The 18309-nt window shown below is 41.0% G+C and overlaps 3 protein-coding genes across 3 annotated transcripts in view; 2 read left to right on the top strand and 1 right to left on the bottom strand.

Annotated features, from left to right (window-relative positions):
- The window catches only part of MRPL48 (mitochondrial ribosomal protein L48), a 50075-nt gene extending 48898 nt beyond the window's left edge, over positions 1-1177 (top strand). Inside the window, exon 8 of the mRNA XM_068554853.1 lies at positions 269-1177. Coding sequence (XP_068410954.1) covers positions 269-343 — 75 coding nt within the window. The 3' untranslated portion in view covers positions 344-1177. The remainder of the gene's footprint in view (positions 1-268) is intronic.
- A 7305-nt stretch (positions 1178-8482) lies between these two features.
- Positions 8483-11477, bottom strand: COA4 (cytochrome c oxidase assembly factor 4 homolog). Its single transcript, XM_068555266.1, has 2 exons — positions 11353-11477; positions 8483-9135 (listed from the first exon to the last, which is right to left on the bottom strand). Exon 2 carries the CDS (start codon positions 9121-9123, stop codon positions 8869-8871), a length of 255 nt encoding a protein of 84 aa, XP_068411367.1. The 5' UTR covers positions 9124-9135; positions 11353-11477; the 3' UTR covers positions 8483-8868.
- A 94-nt stretch (positions 11478-11571) lies between these two features.
- Positions 11572-18309, top strand: part of PAAF1 (proteasomal ATPase associated factor 1) — a 45084-nt gene continuing 38346 nt past the window's right edge. The window contains exons 1-3 of the mRNA XM_068555265.1: positions 11572-11673; positions 12838-12878; positions 15803-15906. Of these exons, the coding sequence (XP_068411366.1) occupies positions 11627-11673; positions 12838-12878; positions 15803-15906 (192 nt within the window). The 5' untranslated portion in view covers positions 11572-11626. The remainder of the gene's footprint in view (positions 11674-12837; positions 12879-15802; positions 15907-18309) is intronic.

The following is an 18309-nucleotide window of genomic DNA, read 5'->3' as shown; positions in this document are numbered from 1 at the left end:
TATAGCAGAAAGAACATGATTTACGATCACATACAGTGTAATTAAACATAACACAAATAGGGAAACGTACTTAAGGCAGGGAGAAAGTCCAATTCAACTTTGAATCCTTGATACCTAATATAAGTCTGGTACATAGTAGCTACGCAGTAAAAGTTAGTTGAATCTAAATCATTTTCTACAGAGCTGGCTGATGGATCCTTTTCTGATGCTGGGCATATCTGAGTAACTCTGTAGTAATTCCCTCTTATCTTCTTTTTCTTCTCCTCAGCACACTGAAGAAGACTTCAAAGGAAGGTTCAAAGCTCGGCCAGAACTGGAAGAACTGCTAGCCAAGTTGAACTAGCTCACTGCAGACCCTTTCATGCCAGCACTGGTGATACTGAGTGGCAAGGGGAAGAGCTTCCTGGGTGGCCAAAGTTAAGCAGGAGACCCTGACCCTCAATATCATAAGTACCCATCTCCACAGCCAGGAGTGCCTCCTCTCCTCTGTGGAGGAGTGCTTGCCGATTGTCACCACTTTCCTTTGAGCCAACCCTAGGTATCTTCCATCTAATAAAAATCTGCTGTTGATGGATGTGTGTGTATGTGAGAAGTCAGTCCATCCTGTCAAGTATATTTAACTAAGGGATTCAATTTCTCTTTGCCTGGTGCTTTAGCACATAAGCATGTCCCCCTTCAGTATTTCTCCAATTAGAGTGAACTCATCCTTTAAATCAACCTGGCATGGAGTCCCTTTAGTGAAGCAGACAATCATAAGTAAACTCTCTGTGGATAGAAGACATAGGGAGGGAGATTTTGTATATGAAAAAACCCTCCAGATAGGATCAGGGTCTGTCCATCATTGAAAAAAAAGTACCTTGTGGGGTAGTGAGTAACCTGTCACAAGTATGCAGGTAGATGTTACATAACTGCAAATTATGCATAGTTGCCTGGAATGAGTTTAAGCAAAGAATTAAAGGTTGATCTTGGTCACGTGTCAGAAAACTACTACTTGTGAGCCAAATCCCAACAACTGCCTATGTGCTTTTTAAAAATAATTTATTGAGGTGAAATTCACATGTCGCAAAACAAACCATTTTAAAGTGAATAATTCAGTGGTATTTAATGCATTTGCAGTGTTGTGCGACCTCTATCCAGTTCCAAAACCCCATTGCCTGTTTTTGTAAATAAAGGTTTATTGAAACAGAGCCCTGCTCATTCATTTACACATTGTCTGTGGCTGCTTTTATGCTACAATGGCAGAGTTGAGTAGCTGTGACAGAGACTGTTAAGCTAAAACATTTTTACGTGGTCCTTTATAAAAATAGTTTGTCAAACCCTGATCTAAGTCATTGGTTCTCAAACTTAGGCATACATCAGAATCACCTGCAAGGCTTTTTAAAAAATTTATTTATTTATTTATTTATTTATTTATTTATGGCTATGCTGGGTCTTCGTTGCTGCGCGGGCTTTCTCTAGTTGTGCTGAGTGGGGACTACTCTTCATTGAGGTGTGCAGGTTTCTCATTGCGGTGGCTTCTCTCGTTGCAGAGCATGGGCTCTAGGTGCACAGGCTTCACTAGTTGTGGCACATGGGCTTCAGTAGTTGTGGCTCGCGGGCTCTAGAGTGCAGGCTCAGTAGTTGTGGCACACGGGCTCAGTTGCTCCGTGGCATGTGGGATCTCCCAGACCAGGGCTGGAACCCGTGTCCCCTGCATTGGCAGGCAGACTCTTAACCGCTGTGCCACTGGGGAAGCCCCTGCATGGCTTTTTAAAACTCAACTTACTAGGCTCCATCCCCAGATTTTCTGACTTAGGAGATCTTGAGCAAGGGTGATGCTGCTGCTGGTCCAGAGTTACCTCTTTCAGAACCACTAGTCTAAGTTGACCTCTAATGTTTTTCCTGTTCTGAGCATTAGTGCATTCATACTTTTGTACAGAATAGCTATAATTTATTGAGCTAGACCCTATGCTAGGTACTACATTAGCTCTAATCCTCACACCAGTTTTTTAGGGTGTATATATGAGTGTGCGTGTGGATAGTAACCGTGAGTATCTCAGTGTGAGTGTATCTCACTCACATTTATTGAGCCCTAATTTGCTATATACTTTATACAGATTACCCTTGAGATTGATGGTATTATCTCAGTCTTACAGGTGGAGAAACTGAGGTTTGGAGAGATGAAGCAACTTCCTAGGGTCACACAGTTATTAAGTGGGAGACCCTGGCCCCCCCTACTTTTCTGGGATACCCCTGCATAGAGGTCTGTGGGAGCTTAGAGCATTCTTAGCATTGTGTGTACTTTTCTGAAACTCATCAGTTTCAGTCCTGAAGTTATTTTGTTTTTTTCGACTTGGTTTCCAAAGGCAACAAGAGGAAACTCAGATTTCCTCTCAAGGTGTAACACTAAGGGAGGGCCGTCAAGATAGCAGGTGCCTTCAATTAAAATGCTTTTCTGAATTCAAATTGAAGGCTCAGCAGGCCAGGACTTACAAGTGAACCCCATTGGGAGTGTGGGCAGAATTTGCCAGGTGAGGACTGATATTTTGGTTGCAGAATTGCTCATTGCTGAGTCTCCTTTAGGGAAGATGAAAGAGCAGCAGCTAATGGATGAGTGTAAAGTTGGAGGATGTGTAGGGACTTGAAGATAAAAAGGTGAATAAACGCATGTATACACACAGACACAAGCTGCCTCCATATCATGTGGGCAATGGGCAATGTCATGTGGACTCCATTTAGGAGTCTGGAATACAGTGGTATTTTCCAGTTGCCCATCTTTCCCTGTTATTAATTTGTGAAAGCAAGATGTAAGGTTTCATAAATTGACAAGATATTAGAGCTAAGGGACCTTGGAACCCAGCCAGCCTAAAGCAAGTGCAGGTTAGGGGCCCAGGAAGGGTAGTGCTTTACTCAAGGTGACAGGGCACCTCGTTGGCAGAGCTGGGAGCAGGATTCAGATCTCTTGATTCCCAGTGCATCCCTTTCCATTACATCACTGAGGGATGAGTCAGGCTTCTCTCTTAAACAGGAGGCTGCTGGGTTCTGTCACCTTGGAGCTCTTGTGTCACTGACCTAGTTGATTTATCCTCTCACCAGAGCCAAAGGGCTTTTGTTGCTCATGATTAGTCTGACCTGAAACAAATGGAAATTGCTCATAATGCCTTATCCTGGTAAGAGGGACAGATATTCTGATTGCTAGAACCTCAGAGTTACAAAACAATTATAAGCTTCATTTGATTTTCCAGAGGGAAATGAACTTCCCTAGGATCACATGGCAGTGAAATCAAATGGAATGCAAATCTCTGGGCTCTAGGTTGAAAATACCGTCCCCTCCCTTCCAGAGACAACCTACAATATTATAAAGAAAAGAGGCAGACAGACCTGAGCTATTCCTAATTTCTACATTTATTAGTTTTGAGGCCTCAGGTGAGTTATTTTAACCTCATTAAGCCTCAGTTTTCTGATCTGTAAAGTGAGGATAATCCCTTGTAGGCGCTTGAGATGGAGATGATGTATAAAATGGGCAAGCATGTGCTCAGTAAATGTTAGATTACCTTCCCATCTAAACTTCACTATACATTTTTTTTTAAGTTTGTTTGTTTATTTATTTATTTATTTAGGCTGCATCGGGTCTTAGTTGCAGCACACGGGATCTTCCTTGCAGCATGTGGGATCTTTGGCCGCGGCATGTGGGCTTCTCTCTGGTTGTGGTGTGCAGGCTCCAGGGCATGTAGACTCTAGAGCACGCAGGCTTAGTTGCCCTGTGGCATGTGGGATCTTAGTTCCCCGACCAGGGATCGAACCCGCGTCCCCTGCATTGGAAGGTGGATTCTTAATCACTAGACCACCAGTGAAGTCCCTCACTATACTGTTTTAAAAGATTATTTTTTCATTGAGGTATAATTTATCTATAGTGAAACACACAGATCTTAAGTGTATATTTGATCAGTTTTGAAAATGCAGTCACCTATGAAACCTACACTTAATATCAAGTTAAAGAACATTTCCATCTCCCCAGAAAGTTCCCCTACATTCTTTCATAGTCATTCTTCCCAGAAACAACCACTAATCTTATTCCTATTGCCATAGGTTAGTTTCGCCTATCTAGAACAATATATAAATATCATAGAGTTATAACCTTTTGTGTCTGACTTAATTCACTTACCCTGATGTTTTACCCACATTGTTGCATGTAACCATAGTTCATTCCTTCAGCATACTTTTAGTTTTGAACCCAGTTAGGGTTAAATTATGCCTAGTACCGCTGCAAAAACATGAGAGCTAGACAAGAGAGAAGAAAAGGAAGGTCAGTGGATTAGGAATCAGGGTAGCTAGGTTCTAGTTTTGGCTCTATCAATGCATAACCTTTGAGATAATCTGTTTTGATCTTCATTTTACAGATGACTTAACTGGCCCAGGAGGGAAAGAAACTTGTCCAAGGTCACTCACAGGGATCGCTCCAGGTCACTCGATTCCTGGTTCAGTACACATTACTGAGATTTTTAAAAATGGATTTTTATGTGGATCAGTAACTTTCAAGAAGGACCAAATGTCCAGGTTAAATGGGCAGTTTTCCTAGTGAAGGCCAGTGGATTCCTCGGCTTGTTAGTCCCTTTCTTCTGGCTGGGGATGCCTTGTTCCTCCACCATCGAGCCTAAAAATTGCCAGCTGTGGATTCTGAAAGGGTAATTTTTAGTTGCAGAGAAAGAAATGGAATCTGGATATTCTGGCCATTCAGACAATGTAGCAACACTCAGAGACCCCAGTCCCCACTGTTCTAGGATGTAAAGTATATTTAGGGAAGGAAAGCTCTCTGAGCATGCGTTGGGTATGTCTGGAACTAGATCTGCTGACAAGGCACTACAGACAGAAGCAGCCAATGTGTCTTGTGCTTGTTTAATCTGTACTTTAATCTTTGTGCCATTTTTGTCTTCAAATGTCTGATCTCCCTGGAGAATTTGAAATGATTCATTTAGTTCTTATACCCCCCCTGGAATAACTTTCATTCTCAGACATTTCAGGTTTAGAGAATCAGCTCCATGTTTAGACAGAATAGCCAGGCTCTGAAAGATGTCCAGGCTCTGAGGAATGAAAACTCTTCAGAAGATAACTGCTAGAGAAGGAAAGAATCCCTCCTGCTTCCTCTGCCTGTTTTAAGTCCCTGCTGGAGCAGAGCAGGGAGCCCTACCATTCCATACAGTGGAAAAGTATATAAGGTTTCAACCTGGACTTCCTCCAGTTCTCCTCGGATTTCTAAAGTCAGCAGCCCAGGATTTGGTCTGGCAACTTTACCTGAGGGAGGAAGAGTGGGAGGAGTATCTCATTACTCATCTAGTAAAACACTTTACAGTGCACCTTTGTACTGAGCACTGGCCATATCCCCAGCCAAGGAACTTGCAGGGAAGAGCCAAATCATGAGTCTGCCCTAGGCCTAGACAATGGTGGCACCCAGCCAATAGATCTCTCCACTCATCCCTGGCACCAAGCCTCTCTGCAGAGGTAGATGTAGAGTGTATAGGGATAGGCATGGACCACCCTAAACTCCAGGTCCATGGCTGTGGGCTACAGAGCTGAGAGACTAAAAACCCATACTAATCTAAAACACTGTGGGGAACTTGCACTAGTTAGTTTCCTTTTTTATAAAGCACTAAAAAAGTAAAGTAATATGTATTTACACAGTAAGTATGGCTACTTACTGTGTGTTAAGCACCATACTAGGCACTAGATGCTTGTGAGAGAGAACAGAGCAGAGAATAGCATAGGCTTTAGAACATACACTTGGAGTCTGACCCCCAATCTGTCCTTTATTTCCTCCTCTGTAAAGGGGAGTTAGTAGTGTTATGAGGATTAAATGAGATAATGTGACTCAGGACAGTGACTAGCATACAGTAATAATAATAGCTAACATTTAGTGAATGCTTAACTATGTGCCAGATGCTATTTCTAAGCTCTTTACCAATATTGACTCATTCTTTCAACAACCCTATGAGGAAGATCTACATTTATTAGCTTTGATGCCTTTGAGGAAGGTATTTTTACAGAAGAAAAAACAGATCCTGAGATGTTAAGTAGTTTGCCCAAAACCACACTGCTAATAAGTGGCATAGTGGAATTTGAAAGCAGCATATCATAGGGATTGAGAGCATAGACTCTGGAACCAGATAGCCCGAGTTAAATGCTTCATACATATTAGTTATAGTAGTTTAATAAATACTAACAACTTTTATTACCAGGTATTTATATATTACCTCTCACTTAATTATCTTAGTGTGCCTATTAAATAGGAATTATCCCCATTTATTGATACTTGAGGAAACAGGCTTGGGTGGCAATAGAGCCCTCTTTGCCCAAACATTCTGTGACCGTCCCAGTGTTAGCTCCCTGTTGACTGGAGTCCTTCCAAACCTGCTCCCTCCACTTAGCTGGTTTGAAAGCCATTCCTCCTGCTGAGGTCCTTCCACCCTTTCCCTTTGCTAGAATACCCTGCCTCCCATGACCTATTATTTCTATTTTAATATACAAATTAATATATAGGTACATTTCTGTTGTAACATATTTGAATATATAAGAATACAGTCCTTACTGATGGAACTTCACACTGTGACCACTTATTCACTATTATAAACAATGCTGCAATGAACATAATAGATGTTTAAGCGGATTCCTACAAGAGGAATTGCTGTTTAAATATTTAAAACATTTGTAGATCTCACCAAATTGCCCTGAAAAGCTGTACTAATTTATGATCCCTTCAATAGTGTGAATGTGTCTGTTTCTCTCCATCCCCACCAACACTGGTTATTATAAATATTTTTAATTTTTGTCAACAGGATCATCTAATAGTACTTTTTAAATTTTTTTTTAATTAATTAATTTATTTATTTATGGCTGTGTTGGGTCTTCGTTTCTGTGCGAGGGCTTTCTCTAGTTGTGGCAAGCGGGGGCCACTCTTCATCGCGGTGTGCGGGCCTCTCACTATCGCGGCCTCTCTTGTTGCGGAGCACAGGCTCCAGACGCGCAGGCTCAGTAATTGTGGCTCACGGGCCCAGTTGCTCCGTGGCATGTGGGATCTTCCCAGACCAGGGCTCGAACCCGTGTCCCCTGCATTGGCAGGCAGATTCTCAACCACTGCGCCACCAGGGAAGCCCGTACTTTTGTTTTTAAAATCTGTATTTCTCTGATTATAAGTGATGTAGAATATATTTACATTTTCCTATGTTTGGGGGGCATATTTAACTTTGTTCACTTCTCAGTTGGGCTATTTGCTTTTTCTTACTGATTTCTAGGTTTGTTTGTTTTTTTGCCGCACCATGCGGCATGCAGGACCTTGGTTCCCCGACCAGGGATCGAACCCGTGCCCCCTGCAATGGAAGCAGTGTCTTAAACACTGGACCACCAGAGAAATCCCTCTAGGGACTTTTTATTTGCTGCAGATGGTAATCCTTTCTGCTATATATGTTACAAATATGTAGTGTCTACTTCATTTTTAATGGTGTCAACTCAACTACCTCCCTTCTCTTTGAAATTCTTGCTGACAGCTGCAGTCCACACTGCTACCTCTGATGACCCACAGCACTGGGTACACATGGCCAAACAGAGATTCATTCATCCTTTTATATATATATACACACATACACACAATCATCCCCTTCTGCCTGAAGGCTGAAATTGGATTTTATTGTTCTTTGAACTCGTATTCCTCATATCTTCTCCCCTTCTCTCTTTCTCTTCTTCCCGAATACCAACACAAAGGCTCAAAGTAGTTTTAGGCCCTACTATATTTCAGACTTGTGCTTCTAATATATATATATATGCTTAAGAAATGTTACTGATGATGATGAGAGCATATGCCCCTTTGCATTCCAGTTCTATAGCAGGGGTCACCCTCCCAACTCCCTTCCCACTCCCAAATGTTAGACAGAAAGTAATAGAATGGGTAATGCAGTTCCATGGAAGAAAATGAAAAGTGGTGGCAACTGTTGTGAACTGGAAAACACATCCACCTAAAAGAGGAATTGTTAATTCAGCTCCAGCAAATTGTTAAGCAGGAATATAAGCTCCATGTTGACAGCTTCTCCAATTTTCAAAAGCTGAAAATCTGTATGTTAAATGTACTTTTGAAATGTCAAGCCAACATTGTGTGTTTTTTTGTTTGGGAACATGTTGAGGTCAGACTCTTTATTTGTTAATGCAACAGAGTCTGGCATATGAGAGGCACTCAGTATTTGTTTTCCCATTTGCCTCCTTCCTTCCATTAGACTGACTGAAACATCCAGAACAACTGATGAAAGAGAAAGTCATTTACATCATTGTCAGGAATTAATTAGTTGTTCTAGTGTTGTTTTGTTTCTCTCTTAAACCAGACTAAAGCAACATAAAGGCAGAGATCGTATTTTCATCATATCAATTTCGTACACAGTGCCTGGCACATGAGAAGGTCTCAGAAAAACTTGATGTTTTTGAACCAATGACTGAATAAATGAAGAACTGACTAGGTAACCAATTTACCTTTAGATTGTAAATTTACTTTAAAATTAAATGTCCATGTAATCAGCACAGTACTTGGCGCACTGACCCAAGATGTAGCATAGGAGAGCATCCCTTAACCCATTTCTTTGTTTTACATGGCAAATACTGGTCAATATTTAATATCGGTGACATAAGATGGGTGAGGATGTGTAGGATCTCAACATGACAATATGACTGCTCTTTATGGCAGTCATGTCCAAACCCATGGCTGCCTGGCTGTCAACCCCAGGCCCAAATACTATCCCCAAGTCTTACACTTCTTGGCCCACACTTCCACTGTGGAAGGATTTCTTTCTCCCATGATCTCTCTGGGTGCTAGTTTCTGCAGGGCCATCCTCTGGGGATAGGTGATGTGGGGTCTCAGCGGTGGGCACTGCTTTGCTCTTTCCTCCTCTGCAGCTCCTCCCGTCGCCTTGCCTGCTGTTCACTCATGCAGTCCCTAAAGGCCTGCACCTGTGGCTGGCACTGTCGCCAGTCCTGGTGCTGGGCCATGCACTCCTGCACTGCATAGTGGGAAGCAGCACAGCCAGAGCGGGAGATCATCTGGTCCAGTGGGTCCTCTTCTTCATCTTCTTTCTTCACCTGTCGGGACCAGGTATGGCCTTGAGCTGACATCTTTAGGAGTCTCTAGAACATCAACAGCGGCAAGGTTAGAGTAGGGACATGATTATATATGACACTGTTCCTCTGTTATAAATAACATTGACCACTGCATTGTTACAGCCTATTTAAGCATATGTCTCCCCTTGAAGGTTGTAAGCTATTTGAGGACAGATACTGGGCCTGATTCACCTTGGTACCCCTAGCACTAGGCCTGGCAGAGAGCAGGCCTGAAAAATGGTCTGAACTGAACATAATGAGATAAAGTATATGAGAATGCTTAGCACAGCACTAATAAGCTCAAATGGATTCTACTAATGGAATCTGAATTAAGTGAAATGTTTCCTTTCTGGAGAAGCTATGTTCTTTTCTCCAATTCGCCTTAATCTATGGCTGGAGAAGAACAAAGTTTAGCACTTGGAAGAGTATCCAGATATGTGTAGAGTTTGACATATGAGAGAATGGAGAGAGTTGTGTGGCTGTAACATAGAGCATACAGGGTCCAGGGCAAGAAATGAGTCTGTGAGGTGTGAGAGTATTTAACGTGAGGTGTATCTGCCCAGACTGTCTTCCTACAATCATCTGCTTCAGAACACCCAGCACAAGGTAGCATACAGAAGGAACTTAAGAAAGGTTTGAAGATAAATGACCTCAGCCTTTGTACAAATTTTACCATGACAGACTGTAAATGAGCTAAGACTACTTAATGTTTTTCCTGGGTCTCTGATTCATTCAACAAATGATCACTGAGTACCTATCATGTACCAAGCACTATGCTAGATTTGAAGATACAGGAGTGACCTAGACAAGACACAGTTTCTGCCTTCACAGAGTTTACAATCTAGATAAGTAAATAGGCTGTTTACTTGTGTACAGTGTGTACAGACAGCTAAGATTGGGAACACAGTGGAGGAATACTTAATCCAGACAAGGGCAGGAACAGGCAGGGAAGGCTCCTTGGAGAAAGTGATTTCTAAACTGAGGCTTAAAGGATGAAAAGGAGTAAGCCAGAGATGTAAAGAATATTCCTGGTCAATGGAACAGCAAGGTGGGGGTTTGAGACAGAATTTGACATGAGAGGAACTGAAAGTTCTACATGACTGGAGAACAGAGTAGGAGAACAGGAAAATTAATGAAATTGGTGAGTTGAGAAAGTGTCTGATCATAGGAAGGCCTCATATTAAGGCGCCCAGAGGGCAATGGGGAAGTCACAAGAAGGATTTAAGAACTCTATAGCCCTACACGAAACTCATTTGCTTTAGAGACAGTATAACCTAAGGGAGGAGGGGGAAACTGGGCTTTGAAAACAGACTTGGATTGGAAACTTACCTTTGTCACTGACTCACTGGGTGACTTTGAGCAAATCACTTCATAATCTCTCTTGAAAAATAGAGATCAAATCTACCTCACAGGATTGTTGAAGACTAAATGAGATAATGCGTGTAAGGAGCCTGGCACGTCCAAAGAGTTGGATAAGTAATAGCTCCTATGTTTTCCTCTTCCTAAATACACTGTGAGCTCTTTAAAGACAAGGGCAGGGACTTCCGTGGTGGTCCAGTGGTTAAGACTTTGCCTACCAATGCAGGGGGTGTGGGTTCCATCCCTGGTCCGGGAGCTAAGATCCCACATGCCTAGTGGCCAAAAAACCAAAACAGAAAACAGAAACAATACTGTAACAAATTCAATAAAGACTTTAAAATGGTCGACATCAAAAAAAAAAAATCTAATAAATAAAGACAAGGGCAAACCTCTTGGAACAGTGCGGTGGAAAGAACAGTGCCTTGGATCCTAAGCCAAGAAATCTGGGTTCAAATACTTTACTCACTTTACCATGCACACGCCTTAGCGTGAAATCTTTTTTAGTTTCCTTCTTAAGGTAATACTTAACTCTTAGAATTGCTGTAAGGATTAATATCCTAATAAGTCACAGGTGAGTGCATGGGCTACAACAGGACTCAAGTAAATGCTGCCTGAAGTACTCAGTCTTCCCTAGAGTAAAAAAAAGGAAGACCCTCGCTCAGAGATCAAGACAGGCTAAATGGTCGGTAGCTGGTTCGCGGAAACCGGCCTGGCAGAGGAAGGCACGGAAAGGATGGGAAAGCAGAGAAACCCAGGTGGCTAAGTCACCTATGGCTCCTTCTCCCACCTTCAGAAGAGGACGCATGCGCGTGCGCGGCCGCTGGGCACACCCCCAGTTGTGCCAGCTAGGCTTCACGGCGCAAGATCGCGGCACACAGTGCTCACCGAACACGCGGACAAGAGGACCCGAACGCGCGCTCCTGCACAGCTGCGTCGGTTTGGCAGGCACTTGGAACTCTTCCGACACTCCTGTCAGGAACCAGCCTCCTGTAAGAAGCGCGGGCGCACAAAGGGGCGGGGAGGGGAAGAGGATCCACCGCGCATTTTCATTGGTGGCCTCTCGGTGTAGATCCCGCCCTTCGTTCTCTACGCAGCGCCTAAGCGGGGACCCACTTCCGTGAAAGAGCGGAAGACGCGGGCTGGTGGAGGCGGGATCAAGATGGCGGCGCCTTTGAGGATTCAGAGCGACTGGGCCCAGGCTCTCAGGTGAATCTAGGTGCAGAACCGGGACGGAGGAGGCGGGTAGCGTTTGTTGCCTTTACGTTAAGGAGAGCCATGCCCGATCCAGGATATCCGTAGGGGTTACCTCATCAATTGTTGAGGGAACCCTGGGTCTAGAAAAAGAAGTCTCAAACCCACATGGTCATTGTTTCTCGTTCTCGCAAGAGCTGGGCTGAGGCCAAGGAAACACATATGCACCGTGTGATTTCAGAGACAGAATAGGATCAATGAGTTGGAGAAAGACAGGAAAACTGGGAGGCAGGAAGACTCTTGGCCAAGTAGTCATGGTCATTTAGCAAATATTTATTGGTCCTCAGTTATTTGCAAAAGTCCCAGTACTCTCCACCACCACATTGTCTTTGAGTGTGTGATGGAGCCTTTGTATGCTCCTCGACCCCTAGTGGTATATTAGTCATATTGTACAGTTCTTTTCAGGAAACAGTGTAACGCCTACCATGTCCAGACTCTGACCTAGATAGATGCTCGGCGGAGTTCAGATGTGTACTCTAAAGTTAAGGGGTGGTTCCTGCCCTCCAAAAGGAAACAGCTTAATTGGAATGCACAGCAAACCATTCATTTATTTAACATATATTAATCATATACTGTGCAAGTTATTATGCTAGGCACTAGAATGAGTACAGCAGTGCCATGAATGGCAACTATTATACTAATAAGTTTTTCAAATTGAAACAATGGTGACGATGAATAAAACATAGTCTCCTGCATTTAAGAAACTTCCACTTTTCTAAGTGGGCTGAAATAAAATACACATTGCTTACTACAACACAGAATGTGTAAAAGGAAGAACAGTGACATTTATTGAGGGCCACCAAGTGCCTTGGAGAGAATGCAAGACCAGAATCAAGAAGTAACTTTGACCAAGATTGTGCAACTAATAAGTATTTCATGAAATGTTTGATGAAATACTTGAGCTTCATTTAACCAGCAGATCTAGGCGTTAAACACTTAGTCCACAAATATTTCTTCAACAAATAAACAAAATTTGTCTGTGTCTGGATGAGATGTTAGACTAGATCATGTCTAAGTGCTGTGGCCAAACTAGAAATTATATGATCTTTCTCCCTTGCATCAGTGCCATCCTTTTTTGACATTGAGTGAGCCTAATTAGGTTTTTGTCTCTCTTCATAGGAAGGATGAAGGGGAGGCCTGGCTGAGCTGTCACCCCCCAGGTAATGTCCTTAAATCTATATGCCTTCCCTTTAGAGAAAGAGGATTTACTACCCCTAGGAGAGAGCTTCCTTTCTCCTAGCCCAAAGTTCTTGCATAGTGCTAAGAGTCTTCAAATGTTCTTGACCACTCTGCTGTAATGATTCTGCAACTCCATTCTAGGGGAAGGCCTTCAGATTGGTTTTCCATTTGGAAGCCACAGACTTATTCATGGAGACATTGCTGATGCTTCTTAATCAGTCTCTTAGCCATATATTATTGTATTCTAAGCAGTTCTATAGCTTCAGTTGTGACCTTCCTGATTATGATTCCTAGATCTATAGCTCTAGTTCTGACCTCTCTTCAATTTCAAGCAGACATTGAGTAGTTGTCTGCTATGCGTTTCTGCTTAAAGCTCTCACTGTCGTCTTGAGTTTATCAAATCCAAAACCTGAAGCTGAGCACTTCTGTTGTCAAACAGGTTCTCCTTCTTGATTGTCTCAGTTCTTAAGTTACCACCATTCTAGGCATCAGAGTAAAACACCTGGTCACCTCACCCTGCCATTTATCGTTCCCAAGGTTTATAAATTTTCCTTCGTTTTACTGATAATTTGTCATTTCAGAGACCTTTGATATCTTTTTATAATAAGATATTTTATTTCTATGAAAACTAGAGTTTTAAACAGAATTTTCTTTTGAGGAAATTGATGCTGCATCGAAGAAGACAGGGTAGCTAGAAGGTCTCCAAATCAAGGGTTTTTTTTTTTTTATTTTTAAAGATGGGAACTAATTGGAGAGCAATTAAAATATAGGTTCTAGGTAGAGAAGAGAAGGACTAATGGAAAAACCATTGTCTTAGAGGAGAGAGAAGGAGATTGAATTAAGTCTAAAAGCCTAAGATGAAAGAAGGTGAGGGTAAGTGTAGATGTAGATAAATGCAAAGACATGAATATGGAAATATGAGAGTATCTTATAGCCTCAGTTTTCTTTGTGATGTTGGAGGTAGGGTCAGCTTTTTCTTTGAAATAAAATGTGCGCTATGTTCTAGATGCTTTACGTACATTATTTCTATTCCTCACAACCGTATCAGGTAGGTACTATTAGCATTCTAATTTTTTTTAGGTAATAGCTGTATTGAGATATAATTCACATATGATAAGGTTTATCTTTTTTAAGTGTACGATGCCGTGGATTTTAGTATATTCATAGAGTTGTATGTCTGTCACCACTAATTCCATACATTTTCATCACCCCTGAAAGAAACCCTGTGCTCTTTAGCAGTCACTCCACATTTTGCCCTCCTCCTAGCTCCTAGCAACCACTAATTGACTTTCTGTCTCTATGGATTTGCCTGTTCTGGACATTTCATATAAATAGAATCATAATATGTGGCCTTTTGTGTCTTTCATTTAACATAACATTTTCAAGGTTCATCCATTTTGTAGCATTCATTTGTTTTTGCGGCCAAGTAATGTTCTGTTGTGAGGATATATCACATTTTTTGTCCATCAGTTGATGGGCATTTGAATTGTTTCCAATTTTTGGCTCTTATGAAGGAAGAAGGTTTTGATGGCAGGCTAGGTGTCATGAGAATTGGCTGCTCTGGGGAACAAAAGGGGCAAAAGGACTGCAAAACTGTGCAGAGTTTGGAAACTGGTAAATTGTAGTGGTGCCAGTCTGCACAGTTGTGTCCTTTTCTGTATCTGCACTCAGCAGCCTACATGTAGAAATGTAGAAGGTGAGTAGTTGGATCATTCCCACTTTTGTTATATAGACAAAATACTGAGACTGAGATCATTTCAGAGACTTCACAAGTGTAGAGAGGTCATTGAGGGTGATGACAGGGGATTGGTTGAAATAATGTACCAAAAGGGCCAGACTTCATAGGATGGTTGGTGAAGTCAGGAGGGAATCATGAAATGTGACAAAAAGCAGAGTTCACTCAATCCTATTTTTGTGGCATCTTTCTGAACTAGAATTTCATGCCATTTCTCTGCAAAACCTATTTCACTAGATCTTCTCTAGTCCATACTTCTACCCTAGATTGTGAGTTACTCCACTAGTATCTTTCAACTACCAAACTGGTATATTAATTGATGCCTCCTTCCCCCTTGTTCTTTGTGACTTTTTTTATTCTTGACATGCCCCTCCCTGACTTGGGGTTTCCTTTCCCTTATCTTTGGCCTAGTCCTATCTTTCTTTCAAGATCCTACTTAAGTCCCACCCTCACTAAGAAGCTCTCCCACTCTGCATGAATCCATGATGATTTTTACTTCCCTCTTACTCCTAGAATTTCAGTTTGGTGCAAGTTACTTACTGAATAGTTTGTAGCACCTTGCTAGTTTCTGAACTCAAGGACTTCACAGTCTGGTGGGGAGGCCAGAAATGTAAACAGCGTGTTATGGGCTGTTGTAGAAGTGTATATATAAAGTGCAGAAGAAGAATAGAATGTTTTTAACTCCATTCTACCATCTACATGTGTTTATGTGTAGGATAATATCTTATTTAGCCCATATCACTGCAAAAGCAGTGTCCTACTTAAGCAAATTTTCCAGTTATTGAAGCTTAACTCTTTACTCTGAATTATGTGTATATACTGTGGATAAATGCATATGTTCATGTTCATCTTCACCTTTCATCCTGGTAAAATTCCATTTCACAGCCAGTGAAACTGAGGTTGAGATTACTCTAGTAGTTTTCTCTACAAATACTATATTGTATCTCAAAATCTTTGTTCCTGGCTTTTAGTCCTTGAATTTATTTCTTCCAAATTAGGTTTGCCTAGACTAGTGCTCTTTCTACTTCACCTCACTTTTAACACAAGTGCCTGCTTTTCTTTCATGAGCCAATTTCCTCGCATTTATACAGATGCCTGAATTGGGTCTTCAAGGAGAAAAATGTTTAATTCTTGTATTTTTTTTGAGACATGCTTTTTTGTGCTATATAGGGAAACCAACTTTGTATGGCAGCCTGACTTGTCAAGGAATTGGCCTTGATGGCATCCCAGAGGTTACAGCTTCGGAAGGATTTATTGTGAATGAAATAAACAAGGTAGGTTTTCATGTCTTCTAGATAGCACTGTGTCCAAACTATGGTAGTACCTATATACGTACTTTAAATATTTATACTGTTATCTGCGTATCAGTGTCTTCTCCATTTCATTTGTATAATAATCATAGTTTTTACTGCCTTTGAATGTCAAGAGTTTTCTTTTTCTTTTATACATACATATGCTTTTAGATGCAGACTTCCTCTTACTTCCCTTATACCAGTGCTGTCCAGTAGATGAATAATGTGAGCCACATATGTAATTTTTTTTATTGAAGTATAGTTGATTTACAGTGTTTCAGGTGTAGAGCAAAGTGATTCAGTTATGTATATACATATATATTTTCTTTTTCAGATTCCTTTCCATTATAAGTTATTACAAGATAACTATAACTATAGTTATATAGTTCCGTGTGCTACATGCAGTAGGTCCTTGTTTATCTATTTTATATATAGTAGTGTGTATCCACATGTGTAATTTAAAATTTTCTAGTAGCCACCTAAAAAAGGTAAAAAGAAACAGATGAAGTTAATTTTAATAATGTATTTTATTTAACCCAGTATATCTAAAATATTATTTTAACCTGTAATTAATATAAAAAATTATTAGAGATAGTTTACATTTCTTTTTTTTATTAAGTCTTTGAGATCCTCTGTATATTTTACACTTAGAGCACATCTCAATTCAGACTCTAATTTTTTTTTTAATAAATTTATTTATTTATTTTTGGCTGTGTTAGGTCTTCGTTGCCATGCACGGGCTTTCTCTGGTTGCGGCGAGCAGGGGCTACTCTTCGTTGCGGTGCACGGGCTTCTCATTGAGGTGGCTTCTCTTGTTGCGGAGCACAGGCTCTAGGAGCGCGGGCTTCAGTAGTTGTGGCACGCGGGCTCAGTAGTTGTGGCGCACAGGCTGAGTTGCTCCGTAGCATGTGGGATCTTCCCAGACCAGGGCTTGAACCCGTGTCCCTTGTATTGGCAGGCGGATTCTTAACCACTGTGCCACGAGGGAAGTCCCAGACTCTAATTTTTTATTGGAAATATTTGATATATATTTAGGTTTTAAAAAATTTACAGTTGAAAACAGATTCACATACCTAAGTAGTTCCAAACGTACTTAAAAAGTTTTCCAGTAACTGAATCAAGTATGTTTTTAAACTAAACTTTAAATAAAATTAAAAATTCATTTACTCATTTGCATTAGCCACATTTTAAGTGCTCAGTAGCTTTATGTGGCTAGTACCCACCATATTGTACAGTGTAGTTTTATGATGTGTCTGGCCACACCTTGGTGAAGACCTGTATTAGTAGTACTTAATTGTTTTTCTCATTGGTCTTTGAGGTGAGTAGGTGGCCATGTAAGTGTTGCAGAACTCATGATCTGACTTTCCTTCCTCTTTCTGATGGCAGCAGTCAGTGTGCGCTGGTGAGATAATTCTCAAAGGGTGAAACAGCCTTTTTTGGTGTGTGTATAATTAAGCTTTTTTAGTTGTAAAATATTTCAGGTGTACTGACAAGAGTAGAGAATACTTTGTTTTTTACATAAGATATTTAGCAGATGTTCATTCATTATCCTCTGTGCAAAATAATAAGCTGCATGTTATTATATATTTTATATTTGTTTTTCATAAGCAGTATTGTAGAAAGTGCCAGAAGATCTGAGTCCAAGTCTTAGTTACTGTGACACTTACTAGCAATATGGTTTTGGACAAATAACTTAGTTACCTGAGCCTCAGTTTCCTCATCTATAAAACAGACAGCCTCATAGGCTGATTAGTGGGGAGTGAAATTGCATATGAAAGAAACTAAGATATTTCAAAAGTGAGTTATTGTTTATCATAACAATCCTGTAGGATTGGCATTTTAAATTTCCATTTTGCAGATAAGCAAACAGATTCAGAGAGGTTAATTAACCCCTAATAATCAAAGCTAGTTAGACTATGTCAGAATTGAAACCCAGTTCTATTAACTTCAAGTATAACACCACCTTGCAAGCCTACATTTTTTCCAGGTGTTTGCCAGTATCCATCCACAGCCTGGGTGCTGACTTCCTTTCTTCCCTTTGTACTCAGGCTGTGATACAATCCTTATCTTTTCCAATATCATTACTAATTTCTGCAGTGTACTTGCTAAGTCAGACAGTAAATGCTTATGGTTGAACATTCATTTGTTTCCTAACTGCCGTGAGTCACTTTGCTGTTTGATGTTGCGACATTGTTCTATTATACAGATCTGTCATTATGCTTAAAAACCTAACCTGGAAAGATAAAAAGTTTGACTTTTAATTTTATCTTAATGTGGAATATTCACACCTCCCCCTCACACTGAATTTTGTCTGTTTTGATATCTCCTGCAGCTTTTCTTTAATATCTTTTCATTAACAGCATGATTCTCTACTGCTGGAAGGTA

This window comes from Eschrichtius robustus, chromosome 11 (genome assembly GCF_028021215.1).
Source record: "Eschrichtius robustus isolate mEscRob2 chromosome 11, mEscRob2.pri, whole genome shotgun sequence".
Classification (NCBI taxonomy): domain Eukaryota; kingdom Metazoa; phylum Chordata; class Mammalia; order Artiodactyla; family Eschrichtiidae; genus Eschrichtius; species Eschrichtius robustus.
This window is presented reverse-complemented; position numbering and strand designations above follow the sequence as displayed.